Genomic DNA, 17468 nt, shown 5'->3' with positions numbered 1-17468 from the left:
TTTGAAGAGAGGGATGCCTCGCTGTCAGCGCATCAGGTCTGGTTGTGGGATAGTATTGATGCTCTCCAGCTGCTTTCCCTCTCAGGTGTAAGATGTCACAGTCTCTCGACATCACTAACGTGCAAAATGAATTTGACAGGTCAGGAGGAGCAGCAGAAGGTTGGCCGGGGAGGTGCTGTGCGTGTTTGTTTTTGTTCCACAGCCCCCTGACCCCGGTTTGATCTTGAGGGTCCATCTAAAAGGAGATGCAGGTTACCTTGCCCCTCACCCGCGCTCACACCATTCTCCATTAGCTTGATTATGTGTTATTACAGAGCGCTCTTTCTTTTTTCCCTCAGAGCTAATCTGTGTTGCTGGGAGACCCTCGGTGCCCTATTCAGCTCAGGACCTTCCCCTTCAAACATCATCCCTCTCTGTCCTGGATCCCCTTAGCTTTGAAAAAGGATCCCAGGTCTTTAAAAAAGTGGACGGGGTCCTGAGCCATTCAAGGTGTATCCAATGCCTCGCGCTCAGCAAGGCTCTTAAATGCAAAACAGACGGTGAAGCAAATAAAGATCAAAGGCGGCAGCCTTGCCTGCCTGGCCTGCTGTCCTCACATGCCAAGCGGTGCTGTCACAGTGAATCACGGCCATGCAGCTTCCATGCTCATTCTGACCCCCCCCCCCACCACACACAGACACACAAACATATACACATAAACACACACACCACCACCAACCCCCTTGACACTGTTACAGCCTCTCTGTGCCAGTGTCTAACATCAACTCTCACACATACAGGGTTAAAGGAGCTGCCTTTGTGAGACGAAGCTAGAGCCGACCCCGAGGACACAGAGGAGCCAGACTTCCCTCACACTGATCCACATCAGGATCTGCTCTTAGCATGATCAGAGCCAAACAGTGGAGCATGTCAGCACTTTATTCACCCCTGCCTCTCGGTGCAGAATTTCACTGAGCCTGCATTTGCTTTCTTTCAAACACTGAAATCAATGATGTTGTGTATTTGATTGAAAATGGATGTTATTTTTCTATGTAATGATCCGTTGGATTTTAAATAATGTCCGCCTCTTTAAAAGGCCATTTGCATTTGACTGAAACTGACTTTCCCTAACTTCTATTAGCACATGATGCTAGCAGAGCGTGTAAAATGTGGCGGTACATTAGTCATAAGTTCAGCTCAATGAAGGCTACTGAATATAATTACACTTTTATGAGGTATGTTGTCCTCATTAATGCCACAGCTTCGATTGGGTGAATTTATGAGTGGGTGCGTGTTATTCTAGCTTTTGTTTGAGCTAGATTGAAGTCAGGAGTAAAGGGTCAGGTACCTCTCAAGACATGAAGGCCATCTAACAAGATGCTGTTCATAACACAGGGAGGCTACACGGTATATTCAAGTGAAATGGAGCATTCAGTTATGTTATAGATGGTGTAGCTGTAGATCCCTGCAGCACCTCAGCTCAGCCTGTTTCTTGGCAGCAGGGGTTAAGTGAGGCACTCTGCCCTCGCGGATGCTCCACAGCTACTTGACCTGTTTGTTCAGCTGCACACTCAGGCACATGTTTGCCCCCACCACCTCGCCCTCCCCTGATTCTCTGTGCCAAAGATGCAAACCTATGGTGAGCAGAGTGCCAGTGGCCCTGCCCCTGTTTTTGCTGGTAGGACATGCCGGGGAAGGAGGGATGGGGTGGGGGTGGGGGTGTAGTTGTACTCGCAGTACAACTAGATAAGCAGCCTCCTGGTCCAGGTCAGCTATTCTAGATTAGAAGACCAAAGAAAAACCTTTTAATTAGCTTTGCCGTGCAGTTAGGGCCCTGTGGTATTGCGGCCCAGACACTTCCTGCATTGTGCTACACCACCCATAAAGTAGCAGAGAGAGGGAGTGAGTGAGTGAAAGAAAGTGAGGGAGTGAGAGGCTAAATACGGTTCTGCCACATCTGCACTACGCCACAAAACAAAGAGATGCCTGATTGCCACCATGCGCCCTGATATTTACACAAAGATCCTCACAGTGAGCTCCAGCTCGCACAACAAACCACCTGGACTCGCTTGAACGCAAAATATTTCTCGAGAAAAGAGGTGGAGAACAGCTGAGCTTTCGCTTCATTTATTACAACATTAACTCATCCAAGTTTCCATTGCTTTCTTCTCCGTTTTAACTCCCCTTGTTTTCATATTCCCACAGTTTGCTCTTATGTGGAGATCTACTGAGAAGTCACAGAGCCAACGCTGTCAAACTGGGTCTAAAACAGTGTAAGTTCGTTGGACATAATTTCCTTCTCATAACAAAAATAGAGGCAAAATACCAACAATCATATCTTGGTGATGCTTAATGAGCCCTTTCGGATCCTTGACAATATACCACTAATATGGTGCTTTGCATCCTTTGAAACATACCAAAGTAGGGTCCTGGAAATAGTAACACAAAAGCGAGGCCTCATTGACGTCCCGCAGCCAACGCAACAAGTTTTCCCTGTGCTCTCTGCACCCGCTGGTCTACAGTATGTCTGCGCTCTCATGCGTTTTAACACCAATTACACCAACACACCCTCCACGCCTCAGCTCTGTATTCTTACCTGCACCTTGGCACCGGCAGTCACTCCAGAGGCTGGGCTAGTGTTTCATGGGGAGGGGGGCCGACATGAGAGATGAAAAGTGAGGAGGGTATATGAGTAATTGTGTGCTATGGAGACACGTGGAGCCTGTCTGGAGAAGAGACACAGGACTCTGAGATGGGGGGGGGGGTAGGTGGTTTTTGGGGAGGGTGGTGTCATCAATTTGCGCTGGGCCTTAATGTTTCAAAATAAAAGACCAACACCTTGCTTTGATCTGCATGGCCTGCTCAGCAGACGGTCTACTAAGATAACCACACCAGTTACTGTAATCTTAGACCAGGACCATGCCTTCACTAGAGACACAGACAGAGGACTTTAAAAGAGCTTTACACACTGCAGCTCTGACACATACAGTATATCAACAGTTTAAAGGAGCATCTTGGTGATTTACAGTGAGCATTAGAGGGCGGGTCATTGATAAAAGGCCGTTTTAGGGATAAATGGGTGGAAGGAGGCATACGGAGGAATTTTGTATGACTAGCGATAGGCGCTTGCAAGTAGCGCCTCCGGGGTGTGGAACGTGCTGGGGCCTGCTTCATTATAAAGACAAGCACTGCACCCAGGCAGCTGTGCCGTACACAAGACTGCAGGAATGAGGGCACCATGAATGGCTTTCTCTGTGTGACAATGACTGCAGCACTCAGCGGAGGGAATGGTCAGAGGTCCCTGCTATGGACAGGCAGCTTTGAGTATGTGTGAGAGAGAGCGAGAGAGAGATGGAGAGAAAGTGAGAGAGAGAGTGTGTGTACACTGAGAAATTACTCAGGAATGTGAGGATACATGCCAAAGACAAATAATTTGAGTCACATTCAAGGGAATCTTACCCCCCTCGCCCTCTGAAGAAATATCACAATCCCATCAAAAGGCCTGGCCTGAGAGCCACACTGGATGGAACTAATGGAAGTCTTGTGCGCTGGCTTAAGCCTGGTGGAGGAGTTTAATTGATGAGATGCTATTATTTTTTACTTTCCTGCAGATGAATTTCCTCTGACAGCAGGAGGGAAATCTAATAGCGACACGTTCATTGGCATTTTTTAAAAATTTATTTATAGATTTATATTTCAAAAAATCTTTCCATACAGTTGAATTCACACATTCTTTATGGTCTATTACGGTTTAATCCTAACTTGAGACAGGGACACACGCACATTGGTGGAGGAGTTGGATCTAGGGAGGAATCTCAAGTTAGCATTGAGCCATACAGCCTGTGAATCAGAAAGCACAGTCATAGACACCCAACTCATACACAGCTACAGCTTAATAAATACTTTACAAAAATAATGCAGGCTTTTTACAATGGAGATCTGCCTCGGAGACCCAAAGGGACACGGTGGTAAATTACTGGTAGAGATTTAAATGTGCATGCTAAATAAACATACTCACAAGCTTACATGGGAACCTGGATATTGCAATGGAGAAAATGGGATACGTTTGTTGCCCTGTCCTATGTCCCTAACCCCCCACCCCCCGACACATTCCTGAAGGATCTCATTATTCTATTATCACAGGCCTCTCAGATTCACCAAACACAAACAACCTACGGAGACGAACACGGACACAATCTACAAGATCATTTCTAGAATAACACTTTTCCCTTTTAAGAATACAAAGTCAGTTTCTCCCTTTAGTGACCAAATCTGACAGAGTTATAATTGGCAACACAATTACTGGCGCAATATCAGAGGCATTTTTTATTTAAAAAAAAAAAAAAACAGCATTAAAAACAAAGCATCATTTTGTGCCTGTTTTTGGTTAAGTCAAGAAATGTTCCTTGACCGAGTGAGGCTTCTGACACTGGATTTTTATTCCTCTTGGAGACGTGAGTCTTGTTCCTCAGAGCCTAAAAGTTCATTTGTTATTTGACCTTAAAGAGATTTTTTTTAAACATTGTTTCAGCACCAATTTGAGGTTTAGCTGAACATTTAAGCAGTGTTTGTTTTCCTCCTCTCACACCGCACTGGGCTAGAATTCCCTTGCTTCTTCAAACTGTTTGTAGTAGTCCTCGTCCTGGGGGTTGTCGGGACATTTCTGCCCGTTGTTCGGTGGCCTGGCCTGGTTGTAGCGGCTCCAGTCCCCTTTGCAGATGATCCAGGGCAGGATGTCCACCTTATAGTGCAGGTCGGCTGAGAACTCGGTGCTGATGAGGTTGGGCGTGCCGGCCCCTTTGCCGCGAGTGATGAGCTTCATGTTGTCGTCGTAGCAGCAGTGCTGTGCCGCCAGCGTGGTGGACTCCAGCGTCAGCATGGAACGGATGCAGTAACGAGCCGTGGGCTTGTAGATCTCCAGCTTCTCCTTCGGCCCGCTGGCGTCTTTCCATCGGAAATCCCGGCGCGTGGGGGCGTCGTGGACGTCCGCCGTGCTGTACGCCACCTCGGTCGGGTAAGAGCAAGGGCAGCTGGGAAGGTCGTTTGCCACCTTGGTCATGTACTTCTTCAAGAAGTCGCTCTTGCAGTTCATCCATCGCTCGCAGCTGTCTGTGTCTGGAGGAAATGAAGACACTGTTAAACGCTGCAGCTTTAGAATATGAACCCAGAAGTGTGAAGGAGGGATGTTGAACATGAAGGTGTGTTTTCACTGGGCTGATTAAGAACAGGCAGATGAAGATGGAGTGGGCAGCGGCACACTGTGCTCTTCCTGCCCTGCTGCACATTTTCATCTCTGCGCAGTAATGGGCCGCAGCCCGAGCATGAGGAATGCTAAGTGTGTGCAGGAACTTTGCAGCCAGATGGATGAACTGCCTTTGATAATGTAAGAACATCTGAATGAGGGATAGTCTGCAGCAAGACAAGAGCAGGGCAAATCTTACCAACACCAAAGAGCTCTGTTGCATTGAACTCATCTGTTCCCGCTAGCAGGCTGACTTCTGTCGCCGCCGTCTTGAAGGCATCTTCGATACCTGGAGAGAGATGGATTATCAGTCTAACGGTGGATCAAAAAGATTTTTAAAACTTTTTGTTTGTTGTGATATCCAAAGTCAAGACTTTTACCTGGACAGTTGGGCATGTCACAGGTCCTGGACTCGGTGGCAGTGCAGGCGTAGCCGCATGACCTGGTCCTCTTCTGGTTGCCGTTTCCACAGGTCACACTGCAGGCTGACCAGTTGCTCCAGTCCCCCTCTCCATCTATGTAGTCTGGATCAGAGAGACAGACAGAGAGAGATCCTCAGCTCTGATGCAGGCCACATGCTGAACTTACTCAAGCCTGTTAACATGCCTCACTAATAATAAGTGGGGGGAGGACATGAAAGGGGAAGAAGGGGAGCTCCAAGTCTCTCTCTGACTTTGCCCCACAAAGCAGATACCTAGGCTACACACACACACACACACACACACACACACACACACACATGCAATGCACTTTATTGCCCATACTAACATGTTCATGCTGTGATGGGAAAGCGGAGTAACGGGGCAGCATTTTGCAAATTCCACCAAAGCTCCCAGGGATCCAGCAGGCAATTTACAGATAGAAATTTTCAGTGGTGCCAGAGCATCGGAGGCTCAGCGGCACAGGACACTATCCGCCTGCTCTATCTGTGATTCATTGCTTCGAAAATAGGAAGTGAAATGGCGAGAAATCCTCTTTAACTCCAATTATCTCTGAGCAGATCGCTGTAATGGGTATACATGGAAACGGTTTCAACAGGCTCTACGACCACCTCGGCCCACCACCACCGCCGCCGCCGCCATCAATACTGCACACAAACACACACATCTTGAAAGCAGTACTCCATCAATGAGGAGAATTAATGTGGGCATGTTGGGATGGAAGTAATTCCCCCCGCTGCCATCTGCCCCTCATTATGAGCATTTTATATGAATAAAGGCCAGATAGCTGTCTAGCTCTGCTCCTGTCCCCCCCTCCTTCTCATCGCTTATTACAGCCTGAGAGCTGATGGTGGCCACTCTGACAAAACTCTGAATTTAGAGAACTTTATAATAACCTGCCCTCAGCCCGCAAGTGAATACATTACGAATGGCTTGTGATGAATGACCCCCACCGCTTGTCCGCAATTATGACTATTAGGTTTAAAACCAGGACAGTAATGATGATAAAATATTTCCTTGTCTATTTGTGTGGTATGACTGAGAGCTGACCGCAGCGATAAGCCAGGAACATTAAACATTGGCTATGGTCTGACAAAAAAAAAAAAGATTATAAAATCGCCTTCCTAACCACTGCAGAGCAAGTGCAAGTGGATGAAATGACATTTTCCACAGCACACGCATTCCTGCTCGACCATGTTGGTTTTAGGCATGCTACAACACGGGCCTCGACGCACACTGTATGACAGTGAGTGTAAATTCTTCCCCGGCAGATTTATCTGTGGGGTTACTTTTGGAGAGTGTTGTGAGAATGGTGTGGCAGCCTAACAGTGCTCCTGGCCCCATTCCTGCTGCTGAACTTTGATGTCGCCAGGCGTTTAAACTGTGTCACGTAGCTTGCTCCACACCACAGAGGAATCCATCTCATAAAAGAGTGTTAAAGGCTTCAATCAGGGGCTCCCAGAGGCTCGCCTGGGATGACTGCACTTATTATGGTGACAGCTTAAATCAGCAAATCTGCAAATTACAGATTCCACATCAGACTATGACCATCTGTGGAAACGATGGACCAGTGCGCAAATAAGAGCTCATGGATCCCTGGCTGAATATTCTGCAGCGCGCGCGGCATTGTGCACTCACTTCTGTGCAAAACAGCCAGCGCACCCTCCTGTCACTCTCACCATATTCAGATTGGGCTTTGCTTCCTCCCCCGGTGCCTCCTCTCCTGTCCCAGTCTGCCGGCGGCCTGAGGAAGTTGCTGTCTTCGCTGTTGCTCGTGTAGGCGCGATCGTTCTCCTCCGTTTGATGCGTGGTGGACGAGGAGGGGGAGGAGGAGGAGGATGAGGAGGACGAGGATGAAGAGGTATGAGGCCACCAGTTTCTCCAGTTAGGAGAAGCCCAGCTGGGTTTGCTTTCCTTGCGGAGGCCTTTCTCCGGCTCATGACCCTCCAGTCCATCCACCACCTCAATGGTCACCTGTGGTAAAGAACACAAGTCAGTTTAACCCTCCTGCTGTCAACCTGGGTCAAGGAAGGAAGGACGAAAGGAAGGAAGGAAGGAAGGAGGGACAAAGGGAAAGAAGGAAGGATAAAGGGATAGAAGGAAGGAAGGACAAAAGGAAAGAAGGAAAGAAGGAAGGAAAGACAAAGGGAACGATGGGAGGAAAGAAGGAAGGGAAAAAGGAAGGAAAGATAGATGGAGGGAGGGAAAAGATTGGGTCAAAAAGGAAGGAAGAAATAAGGACGAAGGGAAGGAAGGGAGGGAGGCAAAAAGGATTGTGGAAAGAAGGAAGGGAAAAGGGAAGGAAAGAAAGATGGAGGGAGGGAACAGATCAGGTCAACTGGATCAAAAGAGGAAGGAAGAAGAAGTAAGGACGACGGGAAGGAAGGAAGGAAAGAAGCAAGGGAAAAAGGATTGTGGAAAGAAGGAAGAGAGAAAGGAAGGATGGAGGAAGTGAACAGATTGGGTCAATTTGACCCAGAAGGACAACAGGAGGGTTAAAGTCGATTTGCAGCACAGACGCTAATTCAGTAACGTTCTAGGACAGAGCTGGACAATGAGGTGACACTCACTGATCTGATACCCCTACACACAATATTACCCCCTCCCCCTTGCTGTCCTAACACATGTGCCTCCCAGATGAGGGGGGACGACCACCCCTGCCCCACAGCCACCCTCCCACCTCTCGGGCCCTCTCCACCTAAACACAAAGTTCAAAGGGCTACTCAGCCTCCTCCAGACCATGAAAGCCAGATGAATCCCAGGATCAAAGACACAACCCAGCCCCTCCTCCCCTTCTCCCACAGCCTCACGCCCTTGCTCAATTGGTTGCTCCGCTCTCTTACCACATCTTGAGATGTTAATACACTTTGTTCGTGCTCGGATTTAGCAGTGATGCTCTCAGAAATGGAAAGACCCCCTCGCTGGATTAGACAGCAGAATGATTTAAACATGGCAGCGGTTACTCGGCCATCTGCACCACTGAGGGACTTCTGGGCAAGGGCCTGCCACACATTTACATAAGCCGCCGCCGCCTGTCTTCCTGCACATGGGTTAGCAGTGAGGCTCTGCTGGTTAGCGCCTGCCTTTTAGCTGTCTTTATGATGGACGTGGGACCTCCGTATCTATCTTAAGCTTCACTATGAACCAGGGAGTGTGAAAGGCAACAGGGGGAGAAGGAAGGAGGAAGGGGGCAGAAAAAGGGGGTAGTGATGTGCACCAAACTATTCTCCTTCTTCCTGTTTGCTCTTCCTGTCCTATGTGCTTGAGTAGCCATGTCTTACAAGTGGGTGAAAGCATCAAAGCGCACTGGCAGGTGCACAGACACACATCATCACCTGTATGTTGGGATTCTGTCCATTGATATCGGCTTTGGAGAGGTCGGGGAAATTGTGCAGATCTAGCAGGAAGGTGCCAGGACCGTCTCTGTGTACGTTGCTGCCTTTGGCCCAGGGCAGGGCCAGCCGGTGTTCTGGACCAGACCTCCGGTCTTCAGGAGCCAGCTGGGCAGAGGAGCTGCTTTTTGCATTTATGTTGTTCTGCTGCAGAGACACAAGACAGAGCACGATATTAATCTATTGTTGATGTGTTGACAAGATTAGAATAAGTATCTTTTGTGTTACTGTTAAAACTAATGACATTTACTACTACGCAGCGTGCACTCTCAGCAGTATTAGGTTGACCTCTCATGTTGACAGAGGTTCATGCGGCAGTGACCTCTGTCATAAATCCTGCAGACAGTGGACTCTCGACCAGTCGGAGCCCAGAAAGAAGGAGCCACTGACACACTGAGGCAAACATCACCCTGAGCCCTAGGCGTCTGTCTGCTTGCTCCAAAATATAACACGTCTCCAGCCCGCATCCAGAGCCAGTCTCACAGTAAGACTGTATATATGTTTCCATTTTTACCAGACACACAGAATGCCCACTGCTTTACCGTAGCAATACGATGTGGGCATATATAGCATGTTCTCGTGCTGGCTGAGAGAAAACAGCTATGTAAGACTGATGGTTTTCCTACGCTGAGGTTATACAGAAAAACCTAAGCAAACATTGAAAAATAATTACATCTGCCTTCTTGTAGACAGAAAAAAAACATTTGGTCCTCTGGCAAGGCTGGGCTGGGGGGGGGGGCGTTGTAAATTTGTCCCTAAAGGACAGTCAGGGCATATGTCCCCTGTCAGGTATGCACAGAAGAAACAATTACTCCTCAATTCGACAGATAGCCAAAAGTAGTCCGCAATCATCCATTCTGGGTTGGCAGAAAATAAGATCAAAGAAAGCCATCAATCACGTCCCTTGTTTTCCTTTTTTCATGTCCCCTTTCCTCCTCCCTAGTGTTTTTGTGGCCGGGCTGAGGCCTGAGAATATGGCAGCAGTGCTATACAGTTGCGGTGGCCAGTCGCAGACAAAGTGTCAGCTCAGCCACATTGTGGTGGGAATAAAAGCCCCCAGTGGAGCTGTTTGTGTCCAGCCAAGGTGCACTCTGGGACAATATAGGCACTGTAAATGGAGCTGCACAGCACGAGAAGAAAGATTATAAATGTACATGTTACTTGAATTCAGCCGCAGAGAGACTTCCCTCATCCATTTACAGTTACTTCTTACTGCTCCTGAGGCCACATGGAGTTAATGTGATAATATGATGCATTTAAAAGAATATAAAAACCCTCAAATCACATTTCTTAATGTGGGCAACCTGACGCTATAATTACAATCATTATACAATGACCCATAATTTGGAAGAGGAAGAGGGAATGGTTCTGCAGGAGGGAGAGGTTACTTCAGATAAGATGATGAGATTTTTTTAATTGAGAATTTATGCTATAAGGGTTTTGAGAAAAGAAGGTTCCAATTAAAACCACACACCAAACAATTATGACAGGAAGCTCGGTACAGAAAAAAGAGAGAGAGAAATCATTTCAGCGGCTTAGATTGTGCATCGGCTATCGACCCTTTATGTGAACATCACAGGACCCTCTTTGGTTCTATCGCTGGTACTTGGGCTTTGAGATGACCATGTGATAACCCTGCCTTTCAAGTTCCCAGCCCTCAGAAGTCACTCAGTGGCTGTAACCGAGCTCCACTGAGGCAGCAGCTCCAACACAACCCTCAGCCACAGTGTAAAGACACACAGTACATACATTTATAATTATGTTTAATTGTAATTGAAAGCTCGGCGCAATGAATCGCATCAACCCCAGACCACACAAGTTGCTTCTCATTCCAGACATTACTGTTTTATGACATTGATATGATATATTACTACAAAGAGTCTTTTAAATCTGTTGCCAGAAAACATTTAACTAACAAATTCTCTTCATTTACCATCAAAAGATTGTGACATTTCATCCACGAAGCCTCTCATTTAAGTAAATCCCTCCTGGGATGTTTAGACCACTGATTAAATGATAATAATGATTAGAACAATAATAACTGTTATTGAGTAATCACTTGCAACTTTCTCCATGCGTTGGTCTAATAAAAAAAAGCAGATGCCAACACAAATGTTTCACAACACTCGAAGTGTTGGGTCAGGAAACGCAGTCACAGTGTTTGCTGGCAGATTAATCCTCCCTTATCCAGTGTAATCCTATCTGAATCTTCTGTTGTATCATATTATGCTGTATTACACATGGCGGGCAGATCATCTAATCCTGACATAAATTTGGTTTATTGAAAGGAAAACTTCAAAGTTTTCCAACTAATCCCGGAGCTGCACTTGATGATGATGTTTCATTCAGGTTTGGGAGCTGGAGCCTGCTTGTAAACACAGGGACTGTGTCAGTTTATGAGCAAATGCAGGAATACGAGCATGAATGTGATTTAGTTTAGGGCATTGATTATGTAGCAGATGGTGGGATAGAGATACAGTTTGTAAACAAAAACATTAAAATAAAGTCCAGTCACTAGCTAAACTCTGCAGTGAGTTCCATATTAAAATGATCTGTAAAACTCAGATATCAAAATAAAAGGTTTTGGACAGTTTGCTATGGGCTGCAAAAAAGCTACACAGGTTAAAGAGTGATCCAGGATCAGCCCAGGTGACACCAGTCATCACTTGGTAGAGAACCATATTACTTAAATTATCCCCCATTTTTACCAACATTAAATATGGCAGCTCCAGCGCAGTTACGTTTAGGTAAGAAAGAAACTTTTATCCACTTTCCTCATCCAGAGCAACTCAGCTAATATTAATCTTAAATGCAACACTGAACGTAGAGGTTATTTCTCCAGTCTATGAGTCAGCATCATCCACAAGGGGCCTAAGAAGGCACAATAATTTTACTTGTCAAGAATTTCTCAAAGTCAATATGTTATGTCAAATCAACATTTTCATTTTCAGTCACAAAACAGCCAAAGCTTTGACAATGGCTGCCACAGGAATGTGCACAGAGAATTGACACATCGTTTACTGTCTCGCTTTCTCTGGTGCCAACAGGACGTTGATGCTGATTTTCTCCCTGTAGTAAACATATCAAAATCTTGCCAAAACACAGAGAAATATCAGCCTTAAATAACTCGCTGTTGATTAAAGCCTTAAGATAGCGCTGCTGAAAATCACCAACTGGACAGAAAAGGGGGAAATCTAAGATCTTTTTTCTCTCATAAGCACTGAGATTTCACTAAATCTATATTTTCCATCTGGGAGCTTAACAGTGTGAAGGACAAACCACGAAATCTTATACGTCCACATTCTCAATCTCAATCAGTATTCCAGAGGAGAGATTGAAGACAGTCAGTTGAGTTGGAAATGATGGAAAGAATGCACAGGGAACATAGGAATTACTCATCAGGAAGGAATGGCAGTTGTGTATCAGTTGTGTAAAGTCTGTTCCGTTCCTAATGTCGACATAAACACCGCACTCTGTCTTTTCCAAACGACTCTCTGTGGAGTTTTTTAACACAACGTAATGAGAAAAACATGCAGTTTTCACTAATACTGCTCAGACTGTAACAGTGCGCAAATTAAATGTTCACCAAAAACCATCAGTGTTTCTCTCTGACGGCCGGCTGCTTTACAATCACTCATCTGAGATCTTCCTCATTGAGGCAAATGCTTTAATTTGAAGATCAAAAGTGACACACCATTCCTCAGTTCATCAGGGGCCTCCCAGGATGTCACCCCCCACTCCCCAAAGCCATGAATGAACACTTGCATACACAAGCCACCCCCTTCTCCCTCCTCACAGTATCTGCTCTTCTTTTCCCGCTTCCCCCTTTTTCACTTTGTGAGGGCTGCTTAAAGGGGCATGACTCCATTTTCAATTGGGAGCAACTCAGGGGTCCTTCCCCCAGGGACGCTGGCAGGAAATGAAGGCAATGCACATTGTGCCAGATGCTTTTCAACACTGCACTTAGGTAGGTGGAAGAGAAAACTATCCTTCCCCCCGTCACTCGCCTCATACTTGGTGTACGTGTTTGTTTAGTTACATGATCAAGTTGAAATAAGCAGGTATGAGCTCGGAAGGCAACCGTTTATATAAGACACTCCAAAAGTTAAAAAGTAGAAGTTCATAAAAGTTCAAAACCATAATCAACACAGCTCTTATAAAAAGTTGTGACAAACACTTTTAAAATCTGGTCTAACAGCAGATGAGTCTCCCTCCTATGTCGCTGATGATAATTTGCCTCAGACCAGAGAGTGTTCTCTCTCTACTACAGGTGCATGGAGCCGCATCCTGTCGTTTGTCTGTCTGTGAATGCCGTTTTAAATATGACACCTTGGGATGACAATACATCCCCTGGGCCGTGACAAGCTTGGCTAAAAGATGACATCACTGTCTTCAGTGGCGAACCAGTGAGGCATATGTGCACATAGTCAGAGCATTCACGAGCAGCAGGAAAAAATCCATTCAGCGCTTGCCTTGACATGGGGCATGGGTGGCAAGGCTGGGCTCTTTCATCGCAGGCCAGAATCTCTATGTGAACTTATGACAAAAGCAGCGTGGAGGTTGGAATGGGTGGCATGCGTTCAGTATTTTTCACTGTGATTCCTTCAGGAGAAAATGCCTCCTGGTCCTTATCCTGCTTGTACGATCCAGCATTTGGCCGTGTGACAAATATTCAATAAATTCCTGAAATACTTCCTCAGCTTTGCATGCCCCTAATATCCTACACCAACACAGGCTTGCTCCACAGGCAGGTCAGTCTATAGTGATGGTGGTCATAAGAGAAATCACCCTCACCATCATCATCTGTTGAAGTAAACATTCTTTCCATTCAGCCTCCCCAAGCCCCAATAAAGCATTTATGAAGGGAGTTGACATAAATACCCATTTATCACTGGGACATGAAGACAGCGTTTCAGTAGCATGCTAAATATACATCAAAAAGCAGCTGAAGGATGCTTAACACTCTCTAAAAAAGCCTGTTGATCCCAGACCTGTCTTAACCCTCGGGTCAGGATTTGAGGCTCTGCTGGAGAGTGGGTGCTTTATGCTGATGTTAAAATGGGCAGTTAAACTATTAAACCTGTCTTAAGTGGTGTCATGTTGACAAATGTCTCCCTCGTGCATTGATGGTGCAAGACTTAAAAAGGATCACAACCAACAAAAAGGAGGGCACTAAAACTGTCCTGTCCAGACTGAACCAGTTTCTAAAGATTCACAAAACTTGTTTTATATACGTATATTGTTGTTTTTACTCCTCACTAATGAATTAACTGCAGCTAACACCAATAGGCCCATCTGATCCTGATGTTTTCATGTGGCCTTGTCCACAACATGTGAGTACATGTAAGTGCAGGTTCAGATTAATCAAGTTGGTTAAAAGCTCGATCTGAAGTCAGTAATGTGCCAGAAGCCTCTCCAAGTACAACTGTGGTGGTGGATCGGGTGGCTGTTGGGTAAGGGGGGTGGGGAGGTGGGGGGGGTGTTGGGCACTGACGAGGTTCAGCTCTGACCCTCAGCCCCATCAAGTGAACACTTGGATGACAGTGATGAGCCCCTGATGACAGAGCAGTGCCTACAGCTAGCATTTAACCCTCAACAATAGGGAGGTGTGTCTGGCGCAGGGGGCTGATCTCTGACCCGGCCTCATCTTCCGTCCCTCTGCTGGCTCCCTGCCATTCCCGGAGGAGAGGGGAGGGAGAGGGAGGGGGCACCCTGGGGAGACTACATCCGCGTGTATGTCAACAATCTCTAAAGACTCGCAGGAATGGGTGATTTATATTACCTGGGCCGTTGGCTCATGTGAGCATGTTATCAAACCCATCTGTGACCAAACGAGACCCCTTCTGCATCAAGTTTCCCCTCTGAAATGTCCCTTCTGAAAGCCCCCCCTCACCACTAATAGGTTCCCCCACTCACCTCAGTAAGTGCTGAGTCCAGGCTCAGAGTTACATTCCCCTGGGGCAGCGGACTGCTCCGCAGCACTGTGATGTGCAAGGTGAGGAGAAGGAGTCCCAGGAGCAGCAGCAGTTCCGCCGCGAGTCGCACCATCCTCCTGACGCGGCCGCTCTTGGGAGCCTGCGGTGTGGCCGGAGCTCCCACTCCGCCTCCTCCCGGTGCAGAGACTCCAATCTCCGGATCCGCCGGGGACGAGGAGCCGCAACACCACTTCGGAGCCACTTCGGGAATCAGAATTGCAAAAAGTGAAGGGAAAAGGAATCGGAGGGGGGGGGGGGGAGTCGAACAATTTGAGAGAAGTGCTGAGGTAACCTGGGTGAATCTGGACCCAGGGGACTCTCTTTGTAAACTCTGGTGGGTTTGTTCTAAATTAAGGTGTATCCACTTGAACAGATCGAGTTTGATTCTAAGCCAAAATACGTGCTGAGTTCATGTGCTGATGATCCACAGTGGTGAAAACTGCGGGGCTCATCCAGCGTGCAGCATAAACACTTTCCGCTCTTGTTGCGCCCTCGCCAAAATCTCCAAGCTCAGGAAACTTGCTGCCCAGTTGCCCCGTGGTGTCCCCGCCACATTCTCAGCCTCACACTTCACTTTTCCCTCACGTCCACTTCTGCCGCTTTACGCACTTCTGTTTTTGTCCACATTCTGCAGCGTCGGAGGCGCAACTTCGACGAGATTCTACCTTCAGAAGAAGAAACAAGTACAGGTAGTTAAAGTGTGTCTTCTCAGCTCTGACTTCACGTTGGAGCTCTGTCCTAGAGACAATCTTCATCCATTCTGCTGTGGACTCTGAGCCCACCGGCTGGTGTGTGTGTGAGAAAGGAGTCCAGCTGGATGAGGAAAAAAGTCAAACCATATCAATCTACAGGATTACACACACACATACACACACACGCACACACACGCTGTTGTTGTTGTGTGCTCTTGAGGTGGTTTTATACTATACGCCCTGTGCAGGCGCCCTCCCCCTGGTTAACTCTTTCGTCCCTCTCAACCGGTCCTCCCCAAACTCGAGTCCAACAGGGTTTTACACCAAACACGCTTCAGGAAGTTGGAGTGAAAAATTATGTTATTCTCCACTCAACATGGCAGATGAGACACATTAGAGTTAAAAATTACATGAGATCCATAAATTATAATTTGATATCACTGTTATATCTTTTGGTTAAGTTTTGATGCTAATGAAAAGTCAAAAAAAAGAAAGCAAGAAAAAAAAAAGATGAGACAAGGAGACAACCTCAAGTAACCTTGGTGGTCCCCGGAGGCGCAACAGCGCAGAGGAAGACACCCGGAGGCGCGTTACAGGAGGTCTGGCTCTGCTCGACATGTGTACAGCAGCGCTCTCAGACTGTGACTGAAACACCACTACGGAAGGTGCTTTGACACTTAACTTCTGAAAGACAAATGGTGCGTAATGTGATTAGTCGTCCTGAGACTTTTTATTGTCCGCTTCAAAGGACAGGTCGCTGTGTGAAATTATGCGCCAAGCAGGGATGCTGCTGTTGCTGCTGCTGCTTCAGCATGGGTGAGTTCACTGAAGACCCCCACACCACACCACACCACACCACACCACACCTCACCACCCCGAGGCTCCCGGAGAAGACCGACAGTGCCTCTAATGACATCTGTCACCTTTGAAGTCAACACATTCAGTTTGGCAACAAGTGGAACAATAATGTTCCTGATGACTGAGGAGATCTTATTACCTGCAGGGGTCAGGGGCTGTGTGTCAGTGCACAGGATCATTTATGTCAAAGATAAGGTCAGGGCACCTTCAAATCACAGCTCAGGCCGGATCATGCCTGTCACAACATATTTACATAAAACAACAACAAATAAACCTAAATTCTAAAAAAAAAAAATGAATAAGCAAGATGTTATTTTCCCATCACCACTGAGTTTCTGTATCTGTGTGTTGGATATGTGGAATTCTGAAACCCCAAATATCTCTTTCACTAAGCAGCTACTGGCTGACATAAGTTTCCAGTTCTATTTTGCTGAAATGAAGACCCTGAACTGAGATTATCCCTCATTAATACCTTTATATGTCGGACAAAACTTCATGTCACAGATATCTGATAAGGCCGATGTCCGCATTGGTCTAAAGATATCCATGTAAATACACTGGTGCAATATACCACCTTCATTATGCTCCCTGTTAACAAGTGGGTCCCAGTGTGCTGCCTCGCTGCCGTGTTTGGTTACAGCATTGCTCCAGTGGCAGCAGATCTGTCCAAACCATGTAAATCTGTCTTTTGTCTGCCTCACTTCAAAAAATCTCTTTCCAGAATAGAAAAATCTCGGCCTAAATGGAAAACAGAGAGCACCGAGAATGGCTCGCCGGCTTTGGACACAGTGGTGGACATCAAAGGCGTAGCAGAGGATCCCCCTTCAGAATTGCAGTTACATGCCATTCCAATAAGCACAGTGTATTTGGATCTGCAGTTCAAAAGAGGC

General features: G+C 46.7%; 1 protein-coding gene across 2 annotated transcripts; it reads right to left on the bottom strand.

Annotated features, from left to right (window-relative positions):
* Positions 1–3638: 3638 nt before the first annotated feature.
* On the bottom strand, positions 3639–15656 carry ism1 (isthmin 1). 2 transcript variants are annotated; one of them, XM_085800739.1, is made up of 6 exons: positions 14970–15656; positions 8997–9200; positions 7341–7635; positions 5602–5745; positions 5421–5510; positions 3639–5094 (listed from the first exon to the last, which is right to left on the bottom strand). In XM_085800739.1, exons 1-6 carry the CDS (start codon positions 15099–15101, stop codon positions 4577–4579), a joined length of 1383 nt encoding a protein of 460 aa, XP_085656865.1. In that variant the 5' UTR covers positions 15102–15656; the 3' UTR covers positions 3639–4576. The 2 variants fall into 2 exon arrangements, with proteins under 2 accessions (XP_085656865.1, XP_085656866.1); XM_085800740.1 differs by having other exon boundaries at positions 8997–9197.
* Positions 15657–17468: the final 1812 nt, after the last annotated feature.

Source organism: Trachurus japonicus, chromosome 15 (genome assembly GCF_045865225.1).
Source record: "Trachurus japonicus isolate A0001 chromosome 15, Traja_1.0".
Taxonomy (NCBI): domain Eukaryota; kingdom Metazoa; phylum Chordata; class Actinopteri; order Carangiformes; family Carangidae; genus Trachurus; species Trachurus japonicus.
This window is presented reverse-complemented; position numbering and strand designations above follow the sequence as displayed.

Coding starts and splice junctions, on each gene's coding strand:
- ism1 (XM_085800739.1), bottom strand. CDS start 15,101: ATGGTGCGACTCGCGGCGGAACTGCTGCTGCTCCTGGGACTCCTTCTC. Junction 5,746..7,340: donor CAAAGCCCAATCTGAATATG/GTGAGAGTGACA, acceptor TCTCTGATCCAG/ACTACATAGATGGAGAGGGG. Junction 5,511..5,601: donor TGACATGCCCAACTGTCCAG/GTAAAAGTCTTG, acceptor ATCTCTCTCCAG/GTATCGAAGATGCCTTCAAG.